This window comes from Drosophila willistoni, chromosome 3R (genome assembly GCF_018902025.1).
Source record: "Drosophila willistoni isolate 14030-0811.24 chromosome 3R, UCI_dwil_1.1, whole genome shotgun sequence".
NCBI lineage: Eukaryota > Metazoa > Arthropoda > Insecta > Diptera > Drosophilidae > Drosophila > Drosophila willistoni.
In genome coordinates, this window is record NC_061086.1 from 8202994 (window position 1) to 8229954 (window position 26961).

General features: G+C 37.9%; 1 protein-coding gene and 1 long non-coding RNA gene across 2 annotated transcripts in view; one reads left to right on the forward strand and one right to left on the reverse strand.

The window, feature by feature from the left end:
- LOC6650948 (dorsal-ventral patterning protein tolloid) overlaps positions 1–26961 on the forward strand; it is a 31703-nt gene that overhangs the window by 3705 nt on the left and 1037 nt on the right. The window contains exons 2-11 of the mRNA XM_002073221.4: positions 7441–8005; positions 22687–23039; positions 23096–23502; positions 23582–23881; positions 24363–24620; positions 24690–25248; positions 25319–25517; positions 25607–25871; positions 25985–26190; positions 26307–26950. Of these exons, the coding sequence (XP_002073257.3) occupies positions 7624–8005; positions 22687–23039; positions 23096–23502; positions 23582–23881; positions 24363–24620; positions 24690–25248; positions 25319–25517; positions 25607–25871; positions 25985–26190; positions 26307–26950 (3573 nt within the window). The 5' untranslated portion in view covers positions 7441–7623. The remainder of the gene's footprint in view (positions 1–7440; positions 8006–22686; positions 23040–23095; positions 23503–23581; positions 23882–24362; positions 24621–24689; positions 25249–25318; positions 25518–25606; positions 25872–25984; positions 26191–26306; positions 26951–26961) is intronic.
- LOC124460248 lies at positions 21159–21670 on the reverse strand. The gene is made up of 2 exons (XR_006954177.1): positions 21516–21670; positions 21159–21441 (listed from the first exon to the last, which is right to left on the reverse strand). It is a non-coding gene; the product is annotated as an uncharacterized LOC124460248 (long non-coding RNA).

Here is a 26961-nt window from a genome sequence, read left to right on the forward strand (position 1 = left end):
CTCTCTCTGTCTCTTTAATTTTTTCCTTTTCTAAACACAACATAGAGAAATATTAAATTTCATATAGCAATTTAATTTAATATTTACCTCGATCCGACACATATAAAGATTTGATATAATTTTATATTTTTTACAGAGAATATTTTAAAATTGAAATTCATTATGAATGTTTATTCATAATCCATTATTTAGTAGGAGAGGTTTTTTTTTTTAAATTAATTAGTTAATTTTTGCGTGTTTTGATGCGATTGGCATTTTCAAAATTGAAAACTTATGGAAAAGGAGTTTTGCCAACTTTTTTTTTATCCCATATCACAATGGCCTGTCATTTGCCATTCCAAGAGCAAGAGCCAAAAGTGGTAAAAGGCAAAGTTAACTGCAAATTTTCTTTTCTTTTATTCATTCATTTCTTTCTCGCTTTTGGTCTGTGTGTCGTCAGTTTTATTTGCCAAATTAAAAGGGATTTCACTCGCTTTTTATACCATACACCCATAGGGTGAAATGGTATATTAAAGTCGCCAAAATGTATGTAACAGGCAGAAGGAAGCATCTCCGACCCCACAAAGTATATATATTCTTGATCAGGATCAACAACCGAGTCGATCTAGCCATGTCCGTCTGTCCGTCCGTCCGTCCGTCTGTCCGTCTGTCCGTATGAACACCTAGATCTCGGAGACTATAAGAGCTAGAGCCACCAAATTTTTTATGTAGACTCGTGTAGTATGTAGAGTGATCAAGTTTATTTCAAATTTTTGCCACGCCCCTTTCCGCCCCCGCAATTTAAAAAAAACGTTTATCTCAAAAACTATTCCAGCTAGAGACACCATATTTGGTATGTATATTTGCTTAGTAAATGCACACATTTTGTATGTATAAAAATTTTGCCACGCCCTTTTCCGCCCCCGTAATTTGAAAAACTTGATTATCTCGCGTATTTTTTTACCTCATGCAATCAAATTTGGCACACTTAAATTTAATACTAATATCTACCAAATTTGATCAAAATCGGATAAAAAACAGTCGAGTTATGCATATAAACGTTTTTCCATAAGGCTGGAGTTGGCCGTTGGCTGGTGGGGGCGCTAGGGTGCTCGTATGATTGAGTGAGCGAGATACTAAGATATGCTTGTAAGAAGCATGTGAAAATGCTTGAAATATTTGCTTTACTGGTGTATGGTATACCAAAGTCGGCGAGACGACTTACTTACTTCATTCATATTTGCATCGTCGTTTGTTTTTTTTTTTATCGCCTCTGCCAGGCCCGTTCGCTTTGCCACAGTTTTCCCACGAAATCACCATAAAAAAAGGAAAGAAAAATGAAATCTTTGGCACCATATTTTTCCACTTCACTCCACTCCACACTGGTATGGAGCCGAGCCTGAGGCAATTGTTATTCATGGCCATCCAAAAACAAGGACAGCACCACCAGCACGAGACCAACTGGGTGCCGGTTGCCATTCCCTATGGTCCAATGGTCCAATCTTAACCCAATCCACAAGCCGCTCGTCATTCGTAGTTGTTAGTATTAATTATTTCTTAACTTTAGTGCCAAGGCAAGTTTATAAATAAATCGCATATTCTTTATAAATGAACCTAGACCTGAAGAAAGGAGAGAGAGAGAGAGAGCGAGAGATAGAGGTCGGCCAGTGTCCTTCCCGTATCTGGCCGGCGGGTATTTTGCATCACCCGGTTTCAGTTTCAGATTATGCTAGTGAACAGGATGGTCTGGCCGACCGGTGGCCTATCTGTCTGTGGTATATTTTATGGTTGAACTTTATTTACATTCACATGCCGAGCAGCTAAATAATCAGGACTCGGCCCAGCTCGACACGACGCGACTTCAGTTGCTACTGTTGCAGACATCCTGGCGATGGGTGGGCGGCGTTGCTTACACCAGAGGGACAAGGGCCACAGGTGCTAGGTGGCCAAGTTTAATTATTTGCCGTTGGCTTTAGACTCGGGCTGGTTCTGGTCATGGACCTGGTCGTGGTGCAGGGCTTTTGCTTCATTTCAGTGTCCATCCGTTTTATTCCACTGCCTGCTGCCTGCTCCTTTGCCTTGTCCATCCGACTATCTCTCGGTTTGCCTGGCTGTCTGTCTGTCTGTCTGTCTGTGTGTTTGTTTGTTTGTCTGTTTGTTTGTTCACCCGCCTGGTTGCATTTTGCGCTTGTAAAGCATTTTAAATCGCATAAAAGTCGACCGAGCAGACAACTCGGATTCTGGTTTCCCTCGGTCGAGGGCACGGATGAGGGCATCTCTCTCAGGCCGTTCGTTCATTATACCATTTCAGCTGTGGGTCTATGGCGTTGGCGTTGGAGTTGGCGTTTCTGTTGAACGCTCTTGCTTTTTGCGTTGGTAATTGAAATTAAGTTGTTTTCAAATTGGGGCCTGCAGTTGTTGTTGTTGCTGCTGTTGCTCTTGTGTCCTAGTTGTTTGGCCTCCCCGAGTCATTTCCTGCGCCTTCTGTTATGCAATGCTTTTTGATCCCATAAATAATTTACCACCAAATGCGCCCATAATTAAAGAAAAAGCCCAACAACAACAACATCATAATCACCAATCAATCGCGTACAAAATAAATTCATCAAATTATTGCCATCTTAAATAAATAAGTTTCTCTTAGTCAACATAATAACGATAACGAGCTTAACTGAAATTCCATTTGAGGATTGGAGAATGTGAAATAAGCTACTATAATAATTTTAATTAATCGCTTTAAAACCTTTAAAAAGTAGAAGCTAGAAAACTATTTTGTGATTATCTATTTCCTTTATAATTAGGGCAATCGATCGTTTTAAACAGTCCTCTCTCTACTACTACCATGACTGTCATGAAAATTATATTTAAATTCAAATAGTTTCACAACTGAAAATGTCAACTGTCAAGCTGAGACAGAGTAAATCAAAATTAAGCAAACAACAAAGAGCAAACGACTGATGAGAAGGGCCGTAGAGGGTGGCAGGCAATTGGACAACGATTCCGTGTCAAGATTTGCTCTTGTAAAACACTAAAAATGACAAAGACGAAATGAGAGACGGGTATGGGACATGCCTGGACTGAGAACAAAACTTGCTTAGCCTAGTCCAACAGTAACAAGGAAACAAATACCAAAAAAAAAAAAAAACCTGTAAGAGAAAAGGAAACCCCACCCGCAATCGTCATCCTATCCATTCAGGGGACTCCGAGCAAATACTCACTGTGATTCCCCCAGCTACTTGACGCTTGTCATTGTCAGCTCATGTAGTTGGAAACTTGCGAGCTGTAGCACTTGACAACTCTGATTGATGGCCCTGCCTGGCTGAATGCCTGGGCTGGGTTAGCTTGCTGACTGACTGGAATAAGGATGCCAGGATATCTGTCCCGTTTATCGCATATAATTAAACTAAAAGTAAATGGCGCGAGCCATTTGAAAATGACATTAAAAAGCTTTCACAATAATAATTAATGCAAAACAGTGAGCATAATAAATCCGAGTCGACTTTAGACTTAAATATGAGCAAATAAATAATATATGTAGGTACTATAAATCGAAATGAAACATAAGAACATTTCATTTTATCAATAGGCAACGACTTTGATATACCCTGTTTTATGTGCTGCCTTAACAATATTTTTCATTCACCTTAATATCTCCTTCTATTGGAATATTTGTCAATGATTTATAATTTTTCTGCAATTTTGCATTTGTTCTCACAATACAAAATGGAACAAAACTTACATAAACAGGACAGCATAATGCTCCTATCCTTTTTATTGAACGCAGACGCAGTTTTACATTATTTTAGGCCCACATCAACAATTGGCCATTTCACTAACATACTAAGTTTTTAGGTCCTTCCTTCCTTCTTTTGCTTTGTTTTTAATAAACATAATAGATTAATATACCTTTTAGCCATAAATTATGTAGTGGGTAACAAAATATGTTACGTAGTGGAAATTAAATTTTGAAATTTGTTTACTTGGGCCAGCAGTGAGTGGACTGACCCAGACCGAGAACTTTTTCTTTCGGATCGCTGATAAGCAATAGCTAGCCAGTTCATGTGGGTGCGATAAGTATGGCAATTGGAAAAATACAAACGCAATTGTAAGAACAGAGCCAATTTTTTTTAATGAGACCAAGAGAAAGATGATGAGGAGAGTGCGGTAAAGTGATGGTAGGAGGACAGGAAGGAGCTGAGAAGCAGCAGGCAGTTTGAGCCAATTAACATACTTTTCAACGGTTTTCAATTTGCACATCCAGAGAAGGATGGGTGAAGGCAAAAGGAAGCAAGTAGCAAGAGAGAAATGGTGAAAACAAAGAAAATGAGAAGGAGGGCAAATTACGAGCAGTTTTTCTCATTTCGTTTATTTAGTTTGGAATTTATCAATTGAATTTTTAATTTCGCTTAAATGAAATATAAAGAAGCATCATCATGATGACGCTTCCGTTCCTGCTGTTGCTCCTACTTTTCTCAATTTCTCACGCTCTCTTCGCTCCTGCCGCTTATCCTGCTGCTTTTGCTTCTTCTGCGGCCCCATGCGGCGTATACGTAATTATACGACTGTGGATTATGGAAATGGTTGCCGCCATTTGTGCACAGGGAAATGAAATGAAATTAAGAAAATATGTTGCACTCCTTTGCTACAGTTGTTGCTTAACTTTTACCCATGAATTGGTTTTCTTCTAGCTATTTAGTTGCTTATTTTGCCAAGAATACCAGACAAAAACACACACACACGCACAAACACTTGGATACACAGCAGCAGCAGCAGCAGCAGACAACAACAATAGAGGGAACTTAATTTGCCATAAAAAGCCAGCTTAGGCGTTGATTTGTTTTGATTGTTTGGCTGAGCAGGAAATTAAATGATTTAATGAAATTGTGGCAACAATTGCCAAAATGGGAGCCCAAGCACAAGAAGCAAAAGCAAATGACAATAGCTTTCTGGCCAACCAACCGCCATTCAAGTTAATTGAAAAGGTTTTTGGTTTCTTGGCTTTTTAGTCCTTGCTACACAAAGAGCTAAGCGATTTTTAATTACCCCAGGAAGCTGGGTGCATAGGTAACAAAAATAAAGAAAATCAACAAAAACATAAAAAAAGTCGATTAGAAGTTCTTTTGACCCAATATTAATTGACTGCCAAGTTGACAGCATTTCAGCATTTCACATACCTGAACAGTCCTCCCTCTCGCTCGCGCCTTTTCTCTCCTCTTCTCTGGCCCGTACCATCTGTTGGTTTTCATTTTCTTTGGAAAAATTTTAACACCTCTTTTGTTTCCATTCGCCTGCCGTTTTTCTAATAGAATTTCATGACAGAGTTTATGAGGTTACCAACCATGTGCACATACTACGAGTATATACACAGATGTGAGCTGCAATCTACGTATGTATATATATGTATATATAGTTACACATACGTACATATGTAAATTAGACACCGGGTGTGTGTGCCATGATTGCTCTGATATGAATCTGGTTACAGATGCTAGAAATTTTCTGTATAAACACATCACAAAATGCTCATATGCAGACATCTCCATTTCTGCCCAGCTTCTTCTTCATCCGTTCTGAGTAAACAGACGCATCGATTGCATCCAAGAATTAGCATAGAAAATTCCCTTATTGCTATTGCCACAATGGAAATCGATGTGACTCCAACTAGCTACAAAAGGTATTTAATTTCTTGAGACTTAAATGCAATTTCCAAATATTAAACGAAGTAAGTGAGTCGTCTCGCCGACATAGGTATACCATACACCAGTAAAACAAATATTTCAAATTTATAATAGCAAATGCTTTTAAGTATTTTTAAAAAATTCTCTTCACATGCTTTTTACAAGCATATTTCAGTATCTCGCTCACTCAAGCATATGCGCACAGTAGCGCCGCCACCAGCCAACGGCCATCTCCGGCCTCATGGAAAAACGTTTATATGAATTAGCTGGCTCATTTTTGTCTGTCGATTTTAATCAAATTTGGTATTTTGCTGGATATTAATATCAAATTTAAGTGTGCTAAATTGCTAATTGTGCTAAACTTGATCACTTTACATACTACACGAGTCTAGGTATATACCAAATTTGGTAGATGTAGCTTTCATAGTCTTCGAGATCTGCGTGTTCATACGGACAGACGGACAAGCCGAGATCAAATCGGGTGTTGATCCTGATCAAAAATATATATACTTTATGGGGTCGGAGAAGCTTCCTTCTGCCTGTTACATACATTTTGGCGACTTTAAAATACCATTTCACCCTATGGGTGTATGGTATAACAAAGGACAGGCCTATGCCATATAATTAAAGTACAATAAGCAAACATAAAAGACATAAATTCAATAATATTGTATGCTCCAGAGAATTGCAAAAGGAGTTCATAGCACTTTGACACTTGATACCTAAAGAGCTAAAATCGATTGCTTAAATTTCATTGAATGATGTGTGAAATTTGTGTGGCAAAACAAGGGCAGGTTGATTTTAATTATGAAACACTCAAACATCACTTCCCATATAGTTAACTATTAATCATCATTATTATCGTGGACAGCAAAATATTCAAATGCGCCAAATTCAATGCCAAGCAATTAGTCTTGTGATGTTTGGTAGGCGGAAACAATGCAACAATGTACTATGTCCTACAAAAAAGTCTTATTTAATAGACTTAAAATTGAAATTCTTTAGGCTGACTTTACTGAAATTATAGCTACTTGTTTTTTGGCTAATCTTTAGAAGGGATTAAACAAATCATTTTCAACAAATCAAATAACCTTCAGCTAATTAAAACTGATTAGACTTTCTAATATATAGGCCTGTTTTTGTTTGGCGTTCCCAGCAACAACTACAAACAGCGACCTGTTCTCAAAATAATCAAATTCATAGTTTGAAAATAACTCGGAAACAGGAATATGCCTAATAAAATTTAAAAATTATTCGCAAAGTTAGAAAAATAATGTATTTTTCTGTAGTTTCTTATAAGTTTTTTTCAAGGATTCAGTTTTATACCGATGCTAAAATTTTGCTTTAATTTAATAAAGTTTGCGGCCTTAAGAAAATACGGCGTGACGGATTTAAATTTACTGAAAGAACCTTAATTAAAGCATATTTTTATACCTAATTGAACAAGTAATAAACATTCTCTATAACTTCAGACATGTTTTAATTTTTGTTTAAAGAATAATAAGCCTTTTGTTTTATTTAGAAAATTCAGTTACTACAACAAGAGACAATCAATTTGATTCAATTGGCAAATCAGTACAACGAAATTGATTATAAGGCATCTTTTAGCTTTTCTCTCCATCACCCCCACAAGGGGTAGGGGGTAGGGGGTTTTTGGTTATCAGTAGCTAATCACAGACGTAAATCACAAACCAGTGAAAACCTGAATGAAGCACATTTAAAATGAATTGCGGTGAATATTTACTATTGGTTTAATTTCATTTTTGTTATTGTTTATTCACAGGTTTCTAGTTCTTTCGATTGTAGCAAAACGAGCAACGTGCAATGTGAAAATGCTAAAGAAAACTGAGAATAACTGAGATACTGAGCACTGAGTCAAAACAAAAAAGAAAAGAAGTAAAAACCTCATCGGTGAGTGAGTGAGTGACAAGACACTGCCAAAGAACAAAAGACGTGCCACGGGCTGATGATGGCGGCGGGTGCAGCAGCTTCAGCTGCTTCAATGCGAAGCTATACAAACTATGCCCTATTGGTGGCCACAGCATTATTGGTGCTAATCTCGGCACATGCCAAAAGCACCAAGTTAAATGGTAATGGTGAGATGTCTTTAAGCATGGATCACGTTGCTGCAGTTTCCCCTGACAGGCCCATTGACGAGACGCGGCAACAGCACCACCAGCAACATCATCATCATCATCAGCATCGTCGTCGTGGAACCAATTTGCATTTGCTGCGGGCATTGAGAAATCGACGCGCCTATCACAGCAAATACAGCATTGAACAGCTTCTGCACATGCAAGTGATGCCAAAGGTATCCAACGACATTGATATGGATCCCTGCAAGGCTGGTAAGTTCCAACGTAAATTGCTCAAGCCATGAAAATGTTGGCTTCACACTTTTAAACATTGGAAGAGTTAAAACTAAACGTGTTCTAACTTAGGTCCTCTATATGTATTTAGTTATGAAAATTTTCTAAGAAAATATTTTATAAATATAAAAATTCGTATTTTTTTATCTAAATTTGGTTTCACTGTGCGGCACTGCAGCAGGCCAAAAACAAATGTATTGTAAATTGTGTGTTTTCGGCATGCCGGAAGTTTGAGTAAAAGCGAAAAGTCTTGTTAACTTGAAACCTCATTTCTAACCCACCCACCTAGTTACCTCAGCATATACACCCAATTCAATATTATTTATGGCCTTCTCCGCTCCTTTACCCCTTTTCTCATCCCTTTCCATCCTTGAGTACTCGTTTCGCTTGTTGCAGCGTTGAAAATTAAGCGCTATTGTGGTAACCTTGGCGCTTTCTCAGATCAGTTTCTGTTCATCTCCCAAGCCATTCTCCTTCCTGGTCTGTTCAATTCAATTGAATTTACCTCAGTTTGTAGAGTATTGAAAAAAAAAAAAAACGGAAAACGAAAAAAGAAGAAGAATATATAAAATGAATGAAATTGACTCAGACATTGGGAATGCGTTGAGAGCACACACATTCATAGGTTGAGACTTATGTACATATAGATATATATCTATGTATACCATGGAGCTTCGATGGCGTCTCGATTCGACTTTGACTGCAATTTGTCTACCGGCAAATACGATGAGCCAAGTTTATCTGCGGGTGTAGTATAAGTATTTGTGCACATCAATTGTCAAAAAGTTGGTCTCATACCATCACCCTCTGCACCCTCCCCATCTTACTGACATGGAAAATACTTGCAAAAGTGTGCGTGCTCGTAAGGCAAACGATTTCCGACTTGACTGTCATTCGCAATGGCAATGTATGTCCTCCTCAAGTGGCATAAAGTGGGCTTGGATGTAAATGGGAATGGTGTCCCTCTTTCTTTATACACATATGTATACATACATATATATCGATATGCATGTCGATGTCGACATGGAAGATTGTAAATATTTGGTTAGGGGCAGTTATTGTAATAAGTGCCATGTACGAGTGGAGGATGTTAGGTGTATGTATGTATATTCATACTTATTTATGATTTGCCAGCCAATGTTGCCATAAACTACAAGAAATTCTCTTAAAAGAAAAAAAAAAAGTTTGCATAAACCAGAAGCCATACCGTTATCGATTGAGTTTGCTCACAAGCCGAGATTAGACTTAGGTACTTATATAGGAGACGTTAATATGAGTTTTGTCTGCCTAGGTTATGGTCTACCTAAGGCGCTCGAAAGCATTTAGAGTCAGATAAAGTTGCTAGGGATAAATATAACTACTAATATCTACTAATTGGTTTAAACTTCATTGATAGAAAATCTATTTTGACCTCCATGCGAAATCTTGCCAAATTAAAAAGAGTAAATGTAATGTTTTACATTTCTGAATATGTATCCTTAAACCACTTTATGGCTTGGGGCATTTGTATACAATATATTTACACGTATCTATCATAAGCTCTCAACATAAATTCCCCATCAATCACTAAAGCAGAACAATGTTCGATTTATTTTTTTCACATGGTTTTCTTTTTTGTTGCATTAACTATTAATGAATTGTTTGCATTTATATTTGTTTAACACTGAAATGTGGGTCACAGAAAATGTACATAGAGACATACATATAGTAGATGGCGACTAAAATGTGCACACACATATACATTCACACACTTAATGACTTCCTAATGTATCAAAATACACAAATCAATTGTAAGCCACAAAGAAATAAAAAAACATGTTAATTTTTTTTTTAAATTATAAACCAAATTAGCGTAATTGATATTTGAAATCGATTTAAATTTCTAAGCTGAGTCCGTTCGAAAGAATCAAATAACATGAACAATCAAACTTAATCGAATTGTCAAAAAAGCTTTTACTGAAATTTAAAACCATAAATTCGCAAACCGAAATCATAATTAACTGGGCTGAATTACGCTAATTAATTTGTATATGAAATAAAAGGTTTTAGCCTTTGGCTATTTTTCCTACCCAACGTAAGGAATGTCTGTTTTCCATATGGTCATTCAATTGGACCCTCTCCGCCAGTGCAGTGAGAATTATTCAGACTCAAAGCGGTCCTATAGTGAGTGTCACCAGGGTCAATTTTGGACATAATCTTTTTCGACATAAGATTTTGACGCTTAATTTTAGTCCCAGGTAAAAAATAATACAAATTGAAATTAAGATAAATATCAACAATCAATTTACAAGGCGTTTAAAAGACGTTCAAATACTTTAACAGTTTACACATTTCATTTTCTTAATTATTCTTGGTTGAACTTTTCGTATTCTTTGACCTGAGTTACAATAAGGTTTCCAGTTTCAAAGACATTTGCTAAAAAAAAAAAGTAAAGGAAAATACAAGTTTTGTATGTTAAAGGTGAACGCATTGTCCTTTAACGTGCAGGAAAGGTCTGTTGACAATTAATTTGTTAAAAACCAAATGCATTTGAATTTCATAACGAAGGATGCTGCCCTTTTTTCATTAGCTGAGAATGGATGCAACGAGGCGTGATTGTGGCTCCACACAAGAAATCAAACCGCAAATGGCAGTGCAAATGTGAAAATGATGCGCCAACAAAGCAACCTTCTCCAAACCATGGTACAGACATGGCCCAGTCCTGGCTAGGCAAAGTTAGCTGATGACAGTAATGATGACAACAGCATCACAATAATAACAACCGCAAACCAAAGCGACCGAAATGCTAGTTGGAGACGGAGACAGAGACTGACTGACTGACGGAAACTCAAACAACCTGCCCAAGTGACTGCAAATAATTTGCCACCGCACAACATGACGGGGTTTCCATTACAGTTAGGTTTTGCAAGCGGATTGAAATAAAAAGTCACTTTAAAGCCAAAAAGTGTGCAGAGAGATAGATAGAGAGATGAAGAGAGCTGCTGCTGCTGCAGCTAGAGATGGCTATAAATTAGTTAACAAATTTCCCCGCAGCACAACTTTTGATTTGCTCCCGAAAGTAGGCAACATACGTATATGGAATTTAGTTCGTTCACTGCCAAAACTGTAAAAGAAAAACTTTTAAAATTCTTTTGGTTTTTGAGCAAATTTCATGAACCCATCTCTAGCTAGTTGGTAGATTGGTTGCTTGGTTGGTTGGTGGTTCGTTCGTTCGTTCGTTCGTTTGTTCATAGCTGCAAACTATTTACAATTCACACTCTTGGCGGCATTGTAAGCAGACAGACAGATTGAGTTAGTTTGTTGCCATGCCGAGTATAAGGATCAGCAGCAACAACAGCAACTGCAAGACGTCAGGCATTCCTGCCATAGTCGTATGGCAAACTGACAAAGGTACAGAGGAAACCGTTTTGGTTGTGCCGAACGAAAAGGCAACAAGCAGATCAACTTACAAAAGCCACAAAATGTTGTTCCTTAACTTTTGGAAAGTGGAAAATTCTTTGAATACTCTTTATATTAAATCATACATATTCGGATAAAAAGTAGTTAATGAAGTCATTGGATTTAAGGTAACTGCCTGAATGTAGTGAAAAGAATGTCATGCCATTTTATGGGTTTATTTTCATCGCTAAGTGGTATATGATACATACTCAACCTAAATACAGGCTCAGTACGCCTTGATTTACTTATTGGAAAATCGCTTAAGTCGAATCTCATGCTTTACTTGTCTGCCACATTTTACAGTAAGGAAAAACCAAGAAAAAAAAAAACGAACGATGAAATCAACAAAAAAGAAGATGGAAAAAAAAGTTAAAAAAGAAAATCAAATGAACAAAGTCAGCACCGGAAATGCTGCAAAATCGGAAGTGCTAACAGTAAGAGGCAACCAACCACTCAAAGCCAGTCACAGAAGGACAAACTGTGCTTTCAAATAAGTCTCCCTTTCTCTTTGTGCAAAATGCCGTTGACTTCATTTGCGGTTGCTCTTTCAAGATTTGTTCATCTATTTTCGTTCCATCTAAGTAACTTTTGTTAGTTGGTCTAATTTTTGTTTTTATTGTTTTACGCTTTGCTTCTTTCTCTATTCGGAATTTCTGTGGCATTGTGGGAATTAACAAATTCGTTGAAAATTTATTGCACTAGTGCAGATAACTGACATTGTTTACCCCTATCTGCCTCTCTCCCTCTCTCTCTACCGTATGTTACTCTGTTGTTCAGTGTGAGGGCATGACAAACATTCAGCAACATGTGTAAATAAAATAAACTTGCATTTAAACTGTTTACATAATTAATTAATGCCAACAGGAATGACAGGGCACTCACTAGGAGGCCGGAGCTTGGTTTGGGGGTGAGGCAGCATTGTAAATGGAGTTGCAGGTATACGCACAATTTCATGCAAACAATTGCATCAACATGGCGGTATTTTAAGGCTTCAGTCGGTGTCTTCTCCGTCTCCTCCGCTCTCTCCCTTTTTTCTTCTCTGGTCTATATTAGTTTTAGCCATGTCCAATTACTAAATGTTGCTACATTTTATGCATAATGCATAATAGTTGTGCATCATAGTGATCCTATGCAATTTATTTTAATTAATTATTGTTCCAAATTCATTTTAATAGACCATAAATATATGAAACTAATTTTAAATTACAATTCAGATAAGTTACTAAGTTTAGTTGGTTTACTTAAAAGATGGCCAAAGACAACATTTAAAATTAAACACTATTATTACATGGACAATTTCGTAATCATTCATTCACTAACTTTAAGTATAATTGCCAATAACTTTTAACTAAAAAGGGCAACTAAAATCTTTTTCTTAGCTTTCTCTTTCTTAAAGCATCTTAAATATTTCTGGTGTCTAGGACTAAAATTCTATTCAAATACATAATTTGGATAGATAAAATTTGAATTAAAATAGCAAGTCAATCATTAATATATGGCATTGAAATTTAGTTTATCACAAATGCATTTATGTGAATGTGTGTGTGAATTTACAGAGTAAACAAAGCTGATGGCTGAGCTGCATTTAAGTATTTTTTATTGCATACTTCGTGGCGCTGGCTTGAGTTGTCTATACGACCTGTCTGCCAGAGATTGTTATCACCAGAGTGATGGGAAAAATGGTGTAGGGAAGATAAAAGAGAGCATCGCAGCAATCATTGTTTATGCAAATTGGCATAAATAAACAAGCGAAGCATAAAACAAGCTCAAAAGCTGCTCAGATAATGCCACACACTGGAGCTTATGATTTGCCACTCAAATATATAATAGATTTACATACACACACACACACACACACACACACACACGTTGAGAGAGACACAATGTGAGGGGGAAGAAGCAGAAAGATAAACAAATCTACACACACACACATACAAATGGCACATATGTTCCTGTGTGATATCCTGCAGCTGTACACTTAATTTATGCAAATCGTATTTTAAACTAGCAAATGTTATTTTAATTGTTCAGCCAACAAATCCCAATGCAGCATGAATTAAAAAGCTGTTGACCAACATAACGCAAATAGAAAACGGAAAAATACAAAAGCCAACTAACCAAACAGCCAGTAGAACAAACTTCACAGAATAAAAAGGAAGCAAGCAAAAATAGAGAAATATAGAACAAGAATAGGAAAAAATGTGTGTGTGTGTGTGTGTGAAGGAAAAAAATCACCAAGTTAAGCTACAAATTTATGTTTGCCAACAGTTTTTCCATAGGAGTTTCATGCTGATTTCTTTGGGGCTCTCTTCCATTTATTCAGAATTGAATGGGGCAAATTGTAAGTATTCGAAACAGAATTTATGTGGCCAAAAACAGAATTCAGTCAGCCATGAGGCAGGCTTCATTTGCAGCATTTAGCAAGTTAAACCCTTTTTTTCTTTTCTTGGCTCTAAGGATAGAGATTGGCAAACAAATATGAATTCATGATTAGTAGTACACACACACACAGACACAGACGATCATGTACTCTCGTATAGATACATTTATATCTACACATGCCAGTTAACCTAATGAAATTGATGAGGGTCTTCTGGTGTCATATATTCCTCTATCTTTATGTGGCAAAATAATAATAGAATTTTAGTTATACCAGAGAAATTTTTATTTTCCTAAAATTTTCGCACTTTTCTTTTTATTGCACTGATAAAATAAATGATATCGCTTAATTTCGTTCCCAAATGTGCAAGAAACAAAAAGAAAAACCATATAAAAATGCATTTCAAAAATAAATTCAACACAGCGAAGGTCTCTCTCCTTTTCTCTGATGGCACAATTATCTGATGCAATTGCGAGTGCCAGACGGAAGCTGTCGTGGAGCAGAGGTTGAATGGTCTGCCATGGAGGTGGTGGGGTACACGTACATATGTACATAGGTGTAGCTGCTGGTGTAGGCGCAGGGAAAAGTTAGGTGCATTGTGAATTGCGAGTTTATTGAACCCAAGTGGCTGGTGATGTTATTCCTGGGTGTAATAAAGTGCCACCAAAAGTTGTATAGATGAATGTACACACACACGGATCCCCCCAAATATCACACCCACACCCACATCCTCAGTCACTCACTCACACACATCATGTGGTTGTTGCAAATGTTTTTTAGACCCCATTTCAATTTTTGCCAAAGTACGCGCTAAAAATTTTTTGTTTCGCTTTGTTTGGTCGCTGCTTTTATTTTATTCTATGGCATAAAAAGTTTTTTCTAAAAATGCTTTCCACCAGCGAACAGCAAAGTCCATTCGTACTATGGTTTGCTGCATTCTCGCAGCAATACCATATAGTTTCTATATTTGCCCTAGGTGCTCACACACGCTGGCCACTAGTCGAGACCAGCATGCCATTCCACTTGAAGAAAACCCCTTTAAGTGAGATTCACACTTTTAAGTAGTTTTCGTACCTTCAATATACTTAGGTACGCAATTGTTTGTTTTAAATACAAATCAAAGTTTAATATTATACTTATTCAGAAAGGTATTGCTGCAATTGACATTAAGTTGGCATTTACTGAGAAAGGATTCAAGAAAAACAGTTTTTCACCTACTACGGTTGAGCTCAAACAAACCAAAAAAATGTAATTGTAGATTTCAGTTTCAATATTTCTAATCTAAAGCAAGACAATATGGTCTATGTTGATGCTCTCTTCTCCTTTATATTTGTTATTTTGTTAAGAGGAGAGAAATTTAGAGAAGTGGGAGAAATTCGCTGGTTCTGGAAAAGCGATAAAAGCTACAGGCTTGACTCATAAACTGTTTAAATACAATGTATTTTGTTTTCAGTGTACACACCTCATGCAGGCATCGACAGAAAACACACACATACACATATATGAGTATACATGTATGGCTCATATTCACATACATATTTCGACGGAGTTGTCCATCATAAATCTGTTGTGAAAACTCAAACATTGGACGGCTTTTGTTGGCACTTAAGTTCTATCTGCGATTTGGTGAAGAGCATACATTTGGCATCAGTGTGTGTGTGTGTGTGTGTGTGTATGTACGTGTGTCAGTATTGGAGAAAAATATTCGCATATAGACCAGCGGTTTTAAAAGCTTCGGGCTTAGCATGTATGTTTGTATGGTGGGTCATTTTGGTGGCTTTATACAAAAATAGATATACAATGGAAAAAAAATTTAAAAAGTAAAAAAGATTCGATTGCGTTTAGAATTCAATACGAAAAGCAATTCTGATATTTTAATTTTCTTTTTTTTTCAATAAAAACACTTTGCCTTTTATTGCAATTGTATAAAAAAAATTATTGTGCACGACAATTAGTAAAAAACATTATTTTTTGCCATTGTCGCACACAAATAAACACAAATTAAACGCAAAAAAAAAAAAAAAAAAAATAAGAGCAGCCTAAATCGAGCACAAATCCAAAAACGCATGCCAGGTCACTCGTCACTAGGAACCATAGACCGTATATTTGCTCCATTTCAGGCAAAAGAGAAAATAGAGAACCGAAAAAAGGAAAAATGAAAAAAAAATAAACATCACAAAAAAAAAGAAATGGAAAAGCCGGAACTTCTGCTGTGGGCTAGTCCGGCTAATGGAATTCAAAGAGAAAGAGTTTTGGGTGAGCTATGCAATCTCTATGGCACTATGTCTCTATGGCCAACGGATTAGTTTGTCCAACCATTCGTCCACATCTGTACTCGGGGCGAATATTGGTGTGTATGTGTCTGTATGTGGCTCGTGTCTATTTGCTTTGATTTCATCTTTAATTTTGGCCAAAGCTTGTCGGTTTTAGATGGTTTGTTTGTTTGTTTGTTTGTCTGTTTGCTTGGGCTGCCTATCAAAACATAATTCCTCGCCTCGATAAATTTGTATGTCCGCCCATTTAACATGTACGCGAGCCGTGCTCAGCAAATCGAATCCCATTGTTATGGCTACTGTAATTAATACTCACACTCATCACACACACACAGATAGATAGACGGAACGCACCACACACACACACGCACATACACATACTTTGATATATGCATATGCATTTCCGCTCTTTATACCCTCTATACGCATCCGCACCAGTTTATGCATAATTACATTCATGTTCCAAATTCGTTTGGTTGTCTTTTATATTTACTCTGACATTGAATGGTTGACTGACTATGTATACACTGAATCAAATTGTAACAACATAACTCTTTATATTACAATTATATATTTTAAAATTAACAATCAATTGTTAGATTGCCATTTGTTGTTATTCCCACAAAAGCAAAATGTTTATGGGTTTATGTGCTCAGCATTAACAATTTAGCTTCATTTTAGACTGTATTAAAAACTCTTTTGCAATCATTAAAGTCATTTATATTCTAATACTTTAGTTTTATCATGTAAAGATAAAAGATATCAATGAATAAGGGTATTTGTATGCTTGAAAATGCAAAGTTTGTGTTAGTTTGTGTTAATTTAAAACGGTTGAATCACTTAATGGTCTTTTCAATAGTTTATTTGTATTTAGATATTCCTCATGATTGAGGGATAGAATTGATATTCAAGCTAAATCTACGTGACGTAGATTAATTTTACACCAGAGTATAAACTATATTTTTTCACACTTTATTTAACTAGCATTTGTAACGTTTTTATGGTCATATGAATGGATAAATGTGAATAAAATATGGTTTGTGACCGCAACTTTGTTAAATCGTTTGCATTTTATAGCACTTTATTTAAACTGCAGCATAAATGAAGCTCACTATGATCTAGACAATCTCTCGTTGTTAGGCAACTGTGAAATCAACAACAAACGAAAAACTCAAAAGGCAAAAAAAAAAAAAATTAAGGGAAAAACCAAAACCAGTTGCTGCCCCCTTTGGTAGTATCACAATGAGATGGAATCTGTTGAGGGCGGCATCAGCATCAGCATCATTGTCGTCACTGACACCGACGTGAGCTCTTTGCAATTATTTGCTTTTGACCCACACGAAACAACAACAACAAAAAAAAACAAAGCAAGGAATGAGGGAGAACAGAAAGAGGGTTAGCGCCAACAGTAGCCATGGTTGCCATCGGCTAAAAAGAGCAGAATGTTGTACAAGAAGGGAGGAGGGGAACAATTGTTGTATTTGCCTTGGTGTTGTTTTTATTTTATTATACTTATTACACTTAAAACTCTCTCTGTGTGCATGGATATGGCTGTGTGTTTGTGTGTGTCTGTGCGTTAAGGGAGATGGAGATGAAATGATTTTATTTTTAATTAAAGTCAGTCACAGAGAGTATGCTGAGAGACTCATAAAGTGGGCAGCTGGCCGCCAACTTTTGTTAACACTTTTACATTACGCATACGACAGGGTGGACCATGACAATCCACCGTAGCGTAGAAGGGATAGAAGGCACGGGGAAATGAAGTGGAAACTGCAACTTGGCAAATGTGTTTCAACATTTTTGTGGTCGCCATAAAAAAGGGTACGCAACTGGACCCAGATATAAACAACCCAAAAGAACACTAAGGTCCACACCAGTCACAGCCTCATGCCCCCTCCGCCCACTAAGGAATCCCTAACCCTAACCAAAAACAAGAGCAACAACAACTTGACACGTTTGTCCGTCAGTTAGTTCGTTAGTGTGAATGATGTTGGAGGCGGAGAAAGCTTTACTCTTGTTGTTGGTGTTGCTCAAAAATTTAATTACTTTCACTTGTGCGAACTGTTTGTCTGCCTGCCAGCCAACCAGCCATCCAGCCAGTCAGTCAGTCTGTAAGACAGGAGCAACAGGAACAGAAGGAGCTGAAGCAGGCGTCGTCCAGTAGCCAAAGGCATTTAACTTAAATGTAATGAAATTGCAGACGAACTACGAGGTCGACCTCACGCACGTTGAGTTCTCCCCTAGCTGCCTTTGCCAGTGCCCTTTGTATGCCTGGCATTTATCCTTTTCCGCATCTTTTACTCACCCATGTGGGTGGTGGCTTCTGCCGGCTCTGTCGGCTTTGTGACGCATTGTTCACTTCTCCTGCTGTGTTCACTTCTCAAACTGCATCAGGAAGAACTTATTGTATTGCCAACACTCTCTGTCTAACTGTAACTATACATATTACGTCTTATGGAGCTTCTATTCTATTTCTTGTTTCTCCCATTCGCTTTCAACTCTTTCACTTTGGTCTTGCCTGTTGCCCCAATGGCAAAAGGATTATATGCCAAATGGAAACGTCTTTTTCTCGACTTATACCATTTCATTTTGAGCGCCTTTTGTTTATTTTCTTCTCACCTTTTAACCGTCTTACTTTCTACTTTCTTTAACACATCCTGACAGAGAATATAAACATAAGTAATCGAATGCCTTTTAATACAATAAAATTAGTACACTAAAAGTCAGTATATTGACCTGCCAACTTATTTTTCACTTTTCTATAAAATAAGATTTGCCAGTCTTAAGAAAATAATGTCTTAAACTTTCTCTGTATTACATTAGCATTATAAACATTATTAATATTTATTAAAATTTCATCTACCCATTTTATTGGCCAATTCACTATCGGGATTAAATGTTTCCCATTTTTTGTACGGTTTTCTATTTAGAGCAGTAAAAACATTAAAGGAATGTAAAAGATAATACCGTAACGGATATAAAAAGATTAAAATGAGTTTATAAAAAAAAGGAAAAACAAAAATCCGCAAATACATAAAAACTATAGATCAAAGTTTGTCGATTTTATCTTTTTGTCTGATTTATCGACATGGAAAAAGAATCTAATCAATCATACATCATGTTGGCCACAAAAGTGCAAACTGTTGTGTGTGTGTGTGTGTGTGTACAACTGCATGCAAGTAGTGTAAATATATAGGTATTTATAATCTTTTCGAGAAAACAAAAACACAAAACAAATAATACATCAGTGAATAAACGCGTAGTCATGCTGTGCAGAATTTTTGTGAAAAATTCGTTTAAATATTTGATGAATGCTAGAAATTTGTTTGCTTGCAAAATCTAATGTAAATACAACACATGGTCAAATATAACAACAGATAAAGGGAAAATAAAAAGAAATATGAGGGAGAGATTGCTACCAATTACCCTTACTATTCCAATACAATTTCTAGCATTAATGACTTCTCATATGACCACGTCAAATAAATTTACTGTTATAACTATTTTTTAACAAAGCAAATATGACCTTTGGTAAATGTAAAGGAGAGAGGGTATGACAAATAAATCTATGTGGATTAAAGTAACTTGATACATTAAAAATGCTTTCAACTTAGTTTAAACGAATATTTTCATTTTAAAATGACAAATTCTTTTAATATTTAAATATCGCTTTTAAAGCTTTCATGAAAAACAAATAAATTGCCGAAATTAATCGAACCTAAAAATTTGTTTTCCAATTTAAATTATTGGTTAATTTGGCTAGTTTCTTTGGGCTATATTTTTCGGTCAACTAATTTTAAAAGGTATTTTTTATGTATTTAAAAATTAAGTTTATGGTAATTTTAAAAAATTAATTTGTTTACGATTTTTTAAATTAATTATGATAAATCTCTATAATGAAAGACAATTGCCCAATTCTACATATGTATATATTCCTCTTTGAATAGGTTTTTGGCAATTGGAATTTGTTGATATTCGTATGTGAATTATGTGGCTGCAGGATACTACCGAATGCTTTGATATTTGATATTTACATTTGATTGCACTAGGAAACGGTTGGCGTGTCACTGTCAACTGCAGTTCAATACTATGACTTATTTTGTTTGAACTCTGTGGTACGACGACAACTGGTTAAGTGCCGTTTGCTGTTAGTCATTCGGCAGTGTTTTTGTTCGTGTTACAACTTCCTCTGTGCCTTTAGTGCAATTTAGGTAGGGTAACCGCTCAGTGTGGTGCGTATGATTGACATTGATTGGAGCGAAACTAGAAAAATCAACTTTGATATTGGCACCAATCATCCGACTCTTACTGTTACCCTCTTTCTACGTGTCTGTCTCTTTCTCTCCCTTTTTCTCTCTCTCTCTTGCTCTTCCTGCGTTCATCGTTCAGTCTGTCTTTGTATGTGCAATTTTGGCATGCTTGTGTGCACTTTTACCTCCCACTCCTCGTTCCCCAAAAACTAAATCAGAAAAACGTTTGCAGCTTGATAAATATGTAATTTGCAATTTCCTAAACAACACGCAGCTAGCTTGGCTAAAAGCAAACTCCAAGCCAAAAGCAAAAATACAACACCAACATGTTTTGGTTTTGCTTTTAGTTTATCCTTATACACATACATATGTATATATATGTATACTGCGATCCGCTGAGAAAACATGTGATGCAGATGGCTTTTAGATACGTTATATTAAGCAAAATGTATATACATTTATTTTGAATAACTCATACGCCGTGTTGTACATGGTTTTAAATTTTCTGCTTTAATTCTAAAGTCGCACTTATTAAGTTATTAACCAAATTAGCTAGAAGCGTTTAAATGGATTTAAATACGTAATTCTTCTTAAAACATTTTATCTGCTGTAAGTTTTTAGTCCAAAGGCAACAACAATTGTGTTGCGAAAAATTGAATTGGTATCAGCAATTACCTACAATGTCCTGTGTGTTTGTTCTCCCAAAAGAACTGACCTAAATGCAACTATAGACTAGTCACCCACTTGCAATTTTGCCCAAATACTCCTACATACACACACACACACACACATACAGAAGTCGACATCAGTCGAATCAGAAAGTTTATTGGATTTGCAATAATCAAATTGCCAACAGCTACAGCTACATAGACCACATCAGTATCGAGATGCAGTCAGTGTGACAAAACTTGGAATCCGATTTCAAATTGGATATGCTAAAGCAAAATGTGGAACAAGCTGGATCTGATGCTGATGCCGGCTGGTGGCGCTTCAAAAGTCAAAAAGGCGTTAACATTAACGCGCCTTGTCGTCTTGTGGCTTACGACCTGAAGGAGGCTTCACAGTAAGCCAGCTCTATGTAAATAGCATGAATGCAGTTTTATTTCATTTATATTTAAATTAAGTACAGTTCACTGTATCTGACTTACCGCAACTCCTTGTCTTCTCTTCTAGTCTATATAATACTTTAGCCAGGGTCTTTATGCATTGATAAATAACTTTAAAATTTTCTGAAAAAATATTTCCAAATTAAGTTTAATGAAATATTCCTTTGATTTTGATCTCTCAAACATATTTTCATTCATATTTGAATAATTTTACAGAGTCTTTACACTTCTGTTTTAATAAAACTTTTATTCCCGGGGTTTTTTCTTTCTCTCTATCTCTCTCTCTCTATCTGTCAGTCTACAATTGGGAAACGCACTTAATTAATTTTATTTTACTTGTCTCAGGCAGAAGCGGCAACAATTTCATATTTTCCCTGTTAACTGTTATTGTTCCGGTCAGTGGAAAACATGAGCGTAGGCAATAAAGGATATCTTTTTAGATATAAATCATATCCTGACATGACTTGGAACCTCTATTGTTGTAGCAATTTTATTGGCAACTGTTGAAACCTTTTCTTAAGAATGCCCTAAGTAATTTTACAAATATTCAAGATATTTTGAGGCGAAATTGCCCAATAATAATGCTTGCAAAAATATTATAAAGGATACTGAAAAAAGTCCGAACAAACGGAAATTCTAGGTCAAACTGCGGGTAAATTGAAAACCCGAAATTGGTTATATAACTAGGTTTTGTGCTAAATTTTTTAGGCCCAGCGGCCTAAATGGGATACCAGTTACGGCCATGACATACAGAGGGAATCACATTGCGTATACGCCGCATTAAGCCGAGACTCATTTGCTCGTTTGCTGAGCAAACAAAGTGTTACAACCATGGCGTCCAGTTGGCCGGACACCAATGTTGATGCACTGATTAAATGGATATAAAGTATGTCTGTCCAAACCGACATGCCTGTCCATGGCAGGCCACCCACACTATCCCGCTTCGCGTTCATATAACTCGCTGTCTGTGTAAATTATAAATTACCAACAAGGCAGGCAACCAACCGGCCAACTGAACTGAACTCAACCAGACCAGCGGCACATGAAGTTTCAATTAAAATAAAAATTTATGCGCCTTTTGCCTTGTCGTTTATAATTAAAAATAACAATGCAAATAGTAAGTCAGGGAAGGGAGAAAGAATTGAAATTATTCTAATTAAAAGAGTTCGAAATGTAAATGGATTCTTTTCAACCACACCTCCTACAATTTCAGGTGGTTTCATGGGTGATATTGCACTGCCCGATGACGATTCTGGTCCAGTGGTGGCCCATACACCCACCGATGATGATGATAATGACAACGGAGATGAGGATGCTAATGAAGAGGAGGAGGGGAATGTGGAACAGAATGTGCAGGCAGATGCACCATTACCACCATCAGCACCAATTATTGCCACCAAATTTAATGCCACATTTCAGTTAGAACTGGAGAAGCTGAAACAAGAAGTCTACCACGAGGGCTTACAAGTGGAAGAGGAGGGTCTAACCGATATTATCCGCAAGAAAACCAAGTTGCCAAGCATCCATCAAGTGAATTACACCTTGGCCATGACCAAGGCCAGTTTGGTAAGAAAGATCCTGAATCATATGTACGATTTTTTGCTTTAACAATTTGCTAACAGAACGACAATGAACCGGTGAAGCCTAGTAATCAAACACCCTCGGACTATGCTCAGAGCTCTAGCTATAAGAATGAAGTTCTTAGCCCACCCGAGCGACGACGCACTGCGACCAAAAGTGAAGGTATCCCAAGTAAATTCGTAAATAAATCTCAAATCTCGCATCGTAATGTGGATGTACGCAAAATTCAGTCCAACAACAAGGACATCGAAGACGATTCGGGCAACAATTTTGTGGCTGAAAGGCGACCAAACCACATTGTGCCCACATCGTTGCCCGAACAGCGTTCCACACTACCGAATGTTTATAGCAATGCCGGAGGAAATGGCATGCAATTGGACGATGAGGTCGATTTCTTGCATGCCCGTGGGGTAGTACGCCGCCGACACAGACGTGGACCTAAACACAGGTGAGGGCAAAAAAGAGAATCTTGTTGATAGAATCTACCATTCATTCATATATTCGTTCGGATCATCAATCTATTGCAGACGTAGTAATAGACATTCCCTTTCCTCCGAATATGCTATCAAATTGCAACAACTGCGCGACGAGCTCAATCGTCCACATGGCAAGGCCCACCATCATCATCATCAGCAGCAGCAGGAACAGCATCATTCTCAGCATGGACATCATCACCAACATCATCAACAGAAGAAGCGTCGCCAACAGCGTCGTCAGCGAGGTCAGAGTGGAATATTGCCGTATATTCATCAGTCCGCATCAGTTTTGAATCAATCTGAGGCTGAAATGCAGCATGCAGAGCTTGAAATGGATTTGCCGAATACAGAGTAAGTTTATAACCCTCTAAACCTCCCTCCAGCACCATCTGCATCCCTCTCCAGTTTACTCTCACTGTTAGCTACCAGGCACCACATCCGTTTCCGTTGCCATTTCCTGCCTCACTGTAAATTGCTGGCCATTTCATTCAGTGGGTTTTTCCCCCATAAACTTTAAACAAACAGCAGCCATTTTGGTAACTCATACACAGACACACACACACCCGTAAATACTCAGCTCAGTGTGTGTGTGCGTGTGTGTGAAAAGTTATGAATTTTAATAGAAATTCGCGTGCCAAAAGTTGAAGCCAGCAACAAGAACAAAAACAAAGAAAAAAACCGGCACAACAAGTGAAAAATGTTTGTAAAACTGTTGGCAATTAAAATTACGCATACGCCACGTGAAATAACTTTTATATGCCACGCCCCAAAAAGGCAGCTACAAAATGAATATATGTATGTACTTATTACCCATTCTCCTCTTTCTACACAGTAATCGAAAACTTGTCGAGGGGAGACAGCAACAAACAAACCATCACCATCGTGTGGCTCGCGCTGTAACAGCCAAAAAAGAACGCATCTGGGATTATGGTGTCATTCCCTATGAGATCGATGGAAATTTCAGTGGCCTGCATAAGGCACTCTTCAAGCAGGCCATGCGCCACTGGGAGAACTCAACATGCATCAAATTTGTGGAACGTAATCCAGAAATTCATCCCAACTATATTGTATTCACTGTGAGAAGTTGCGGGTAAGTACAAGAGATTTAAGGTGGACTAGAATAGAGAGGTTATTTATTTCCCTTTCGCCCCTCTCTCAGTTGCTGCTCCTTTGTGGGCAAGCGCGGTAATGGCCCACAGGCCATATCTATTGGACGAAATTGTGATAAATTTGGCATCGTTGTACACGAACTGGGCCATGTAGTGGGCTTTTGGCACGAACACACACGACCCGATCGCGAGAAGCATGTGGTTATTGAACACAACAATATTATGAAGGGACAGGATTATAATTTCAATATGCTATCAGCAGATGAAGTGGACTCGTTGGGCATGGCATATGATTATGATTCAATTATGCATTATGCACGAAATACATTTTCAAAGGGCACATATCTCGATACCATATTGCCTATTGAGATGAAAGGCCGCAAGAGACCGGAAATCGGACAACGCTTGCGTCTCAGTCAGGGTGATATAGCCCAGGCGAATCTCTTGTACAAATGTCCTAAATGTGGGCGAACTTTTCAGGAGAGTACGGGCATTTTTGCAAGTCCATCTTATTATACAGCTGGCGCTCTGTCCAATGAGACGGAAGAGTGTGAGTGGCGTATAACCGCCACGCATGGAGAACGTGTTGTACTGAAACTGGAGAATATGGTGAGTTGGTCTCATCCTGAAAAGTAAAAAATCACAAAACATATAATGGAGGACTTTTGTTTCGTTGCAGAACATCTTCAAGTCAAACAATTGCGAGACAGATTACTTGGAAATACGAGATGGTTACTATTTAAAGTCACCATTGATAGGACGTTTCTGTGGCAAGGTGGCCAATGATGTTATTAGCACCGAATCGAGTCGCATGCTGCTGACCTATGTGAATACCCATCGCAGCGACGGCTATCGTGGCTTCAAAGCTGAGTTCGATGGTAAGATGAAAAGCATGTCAAAATTGGCATTGGCATTTTGACATTCCATACAAACAACGGATGCTTTATGTTGCAATTCCATTCGACAGTTGTCTGCGGCGGCGAGCTGGTTGTCGATGATAACGAGGGACGCCTGGAGTCACCCAACTATCCACTCGACTATTTACCCAACAAGGAATGTGTGTGGAAAATTACAGTGCCCAAGGGCTATCAAGTGGCGTTGAAATTCCAATCGTTTGAGGTGGAGAATCATGACAGCTGTGTCTACGACTATGTAGAAGTGCGCGATGGTTCGGCACAGGATGCCCCACTAATTGGCGTATTCTGTGGCTACAAGGCGCCGCCAAACATGAAGTATGACAGTTTCTCTCTTTCCTCTCTTTGCCCCTTTCCACCCCCGACATACACATTCTTTGCTAGATGTACTTAAACCTTTTTTTGTGCTCTGTCGCCGTCGTTACTTTCAGGTCAAGTGGCAATTCGATGTACGTTAAATTCGTGTCGGATACATCGGTGCAGAAGGCTGGCTTCTCGGCCGTATTCATGAAAGAGGTAGATGAGTGCGAGACACTGAATCATGGCTGCGAACATGAGTGCATCAACACATTGGGTGGCTATGAGTGCAGTTGCCACATTGGCTACGAGCTGCATAGCGACAAGAAACACTGTGAAGGTGAGTTTTGCCTTAGTTCTACTTCCTTTTTTTTTCTCAACCTGGACTGACAAGACAACGTTGCTTATCTGTATTATGCTTTCCTTTCACAACATTGTGTGCGTGTGTGAGTGTAGATGCCTGCGGCGGTGTTATCGAGTATCCGAATGGCACCATTACCTCACCATCGTTCCCTGAAATGTATCCGGTGCTGAAAGAGTGCATATGGGAGATTGTTGCTCCTCCGAAGCATAAAATCTCACTGAATTTCACACATTTCGATCTGGAGGGCACATCACATCAACAATCGGACTGCGGCTATGATTCGGTAACCATATACTCCAAACTCACAGAGAATCGCCTCAAGCGTATTGGCACCTTCTGCGGCAGTGCCATACCACCCACAGCCACTTCGGATGGGAATGCATTGCGTGTGGAATTCCATTCGGACAAGTCTATACAGCGTTCCGGTTTCGCTGCCGTCTTTTTCACCGACATTGATGAGTGTGCCATGAACAATGGCGGCTGTCAGCATGAGTGTCGCAATACGATTGGTTCCTATATTTGCCTCTGTCACAATGGGTACTCGCTGCACGAGAATGGTCATGATTGCAAGGAGGGTGAATGCAAATACGAAATATCTGCCGCATTTGGTACCATCTACAGTCCCAACTATCCCGACTCGTATCCACCGAATGCGGATTGCGTATGGCATTTCATCACAACGCCGGGTCATCGCATTAAATTAATTTTCAATGAGTTCAATGTGGAGTCACACCAGGTGAGTTCCAA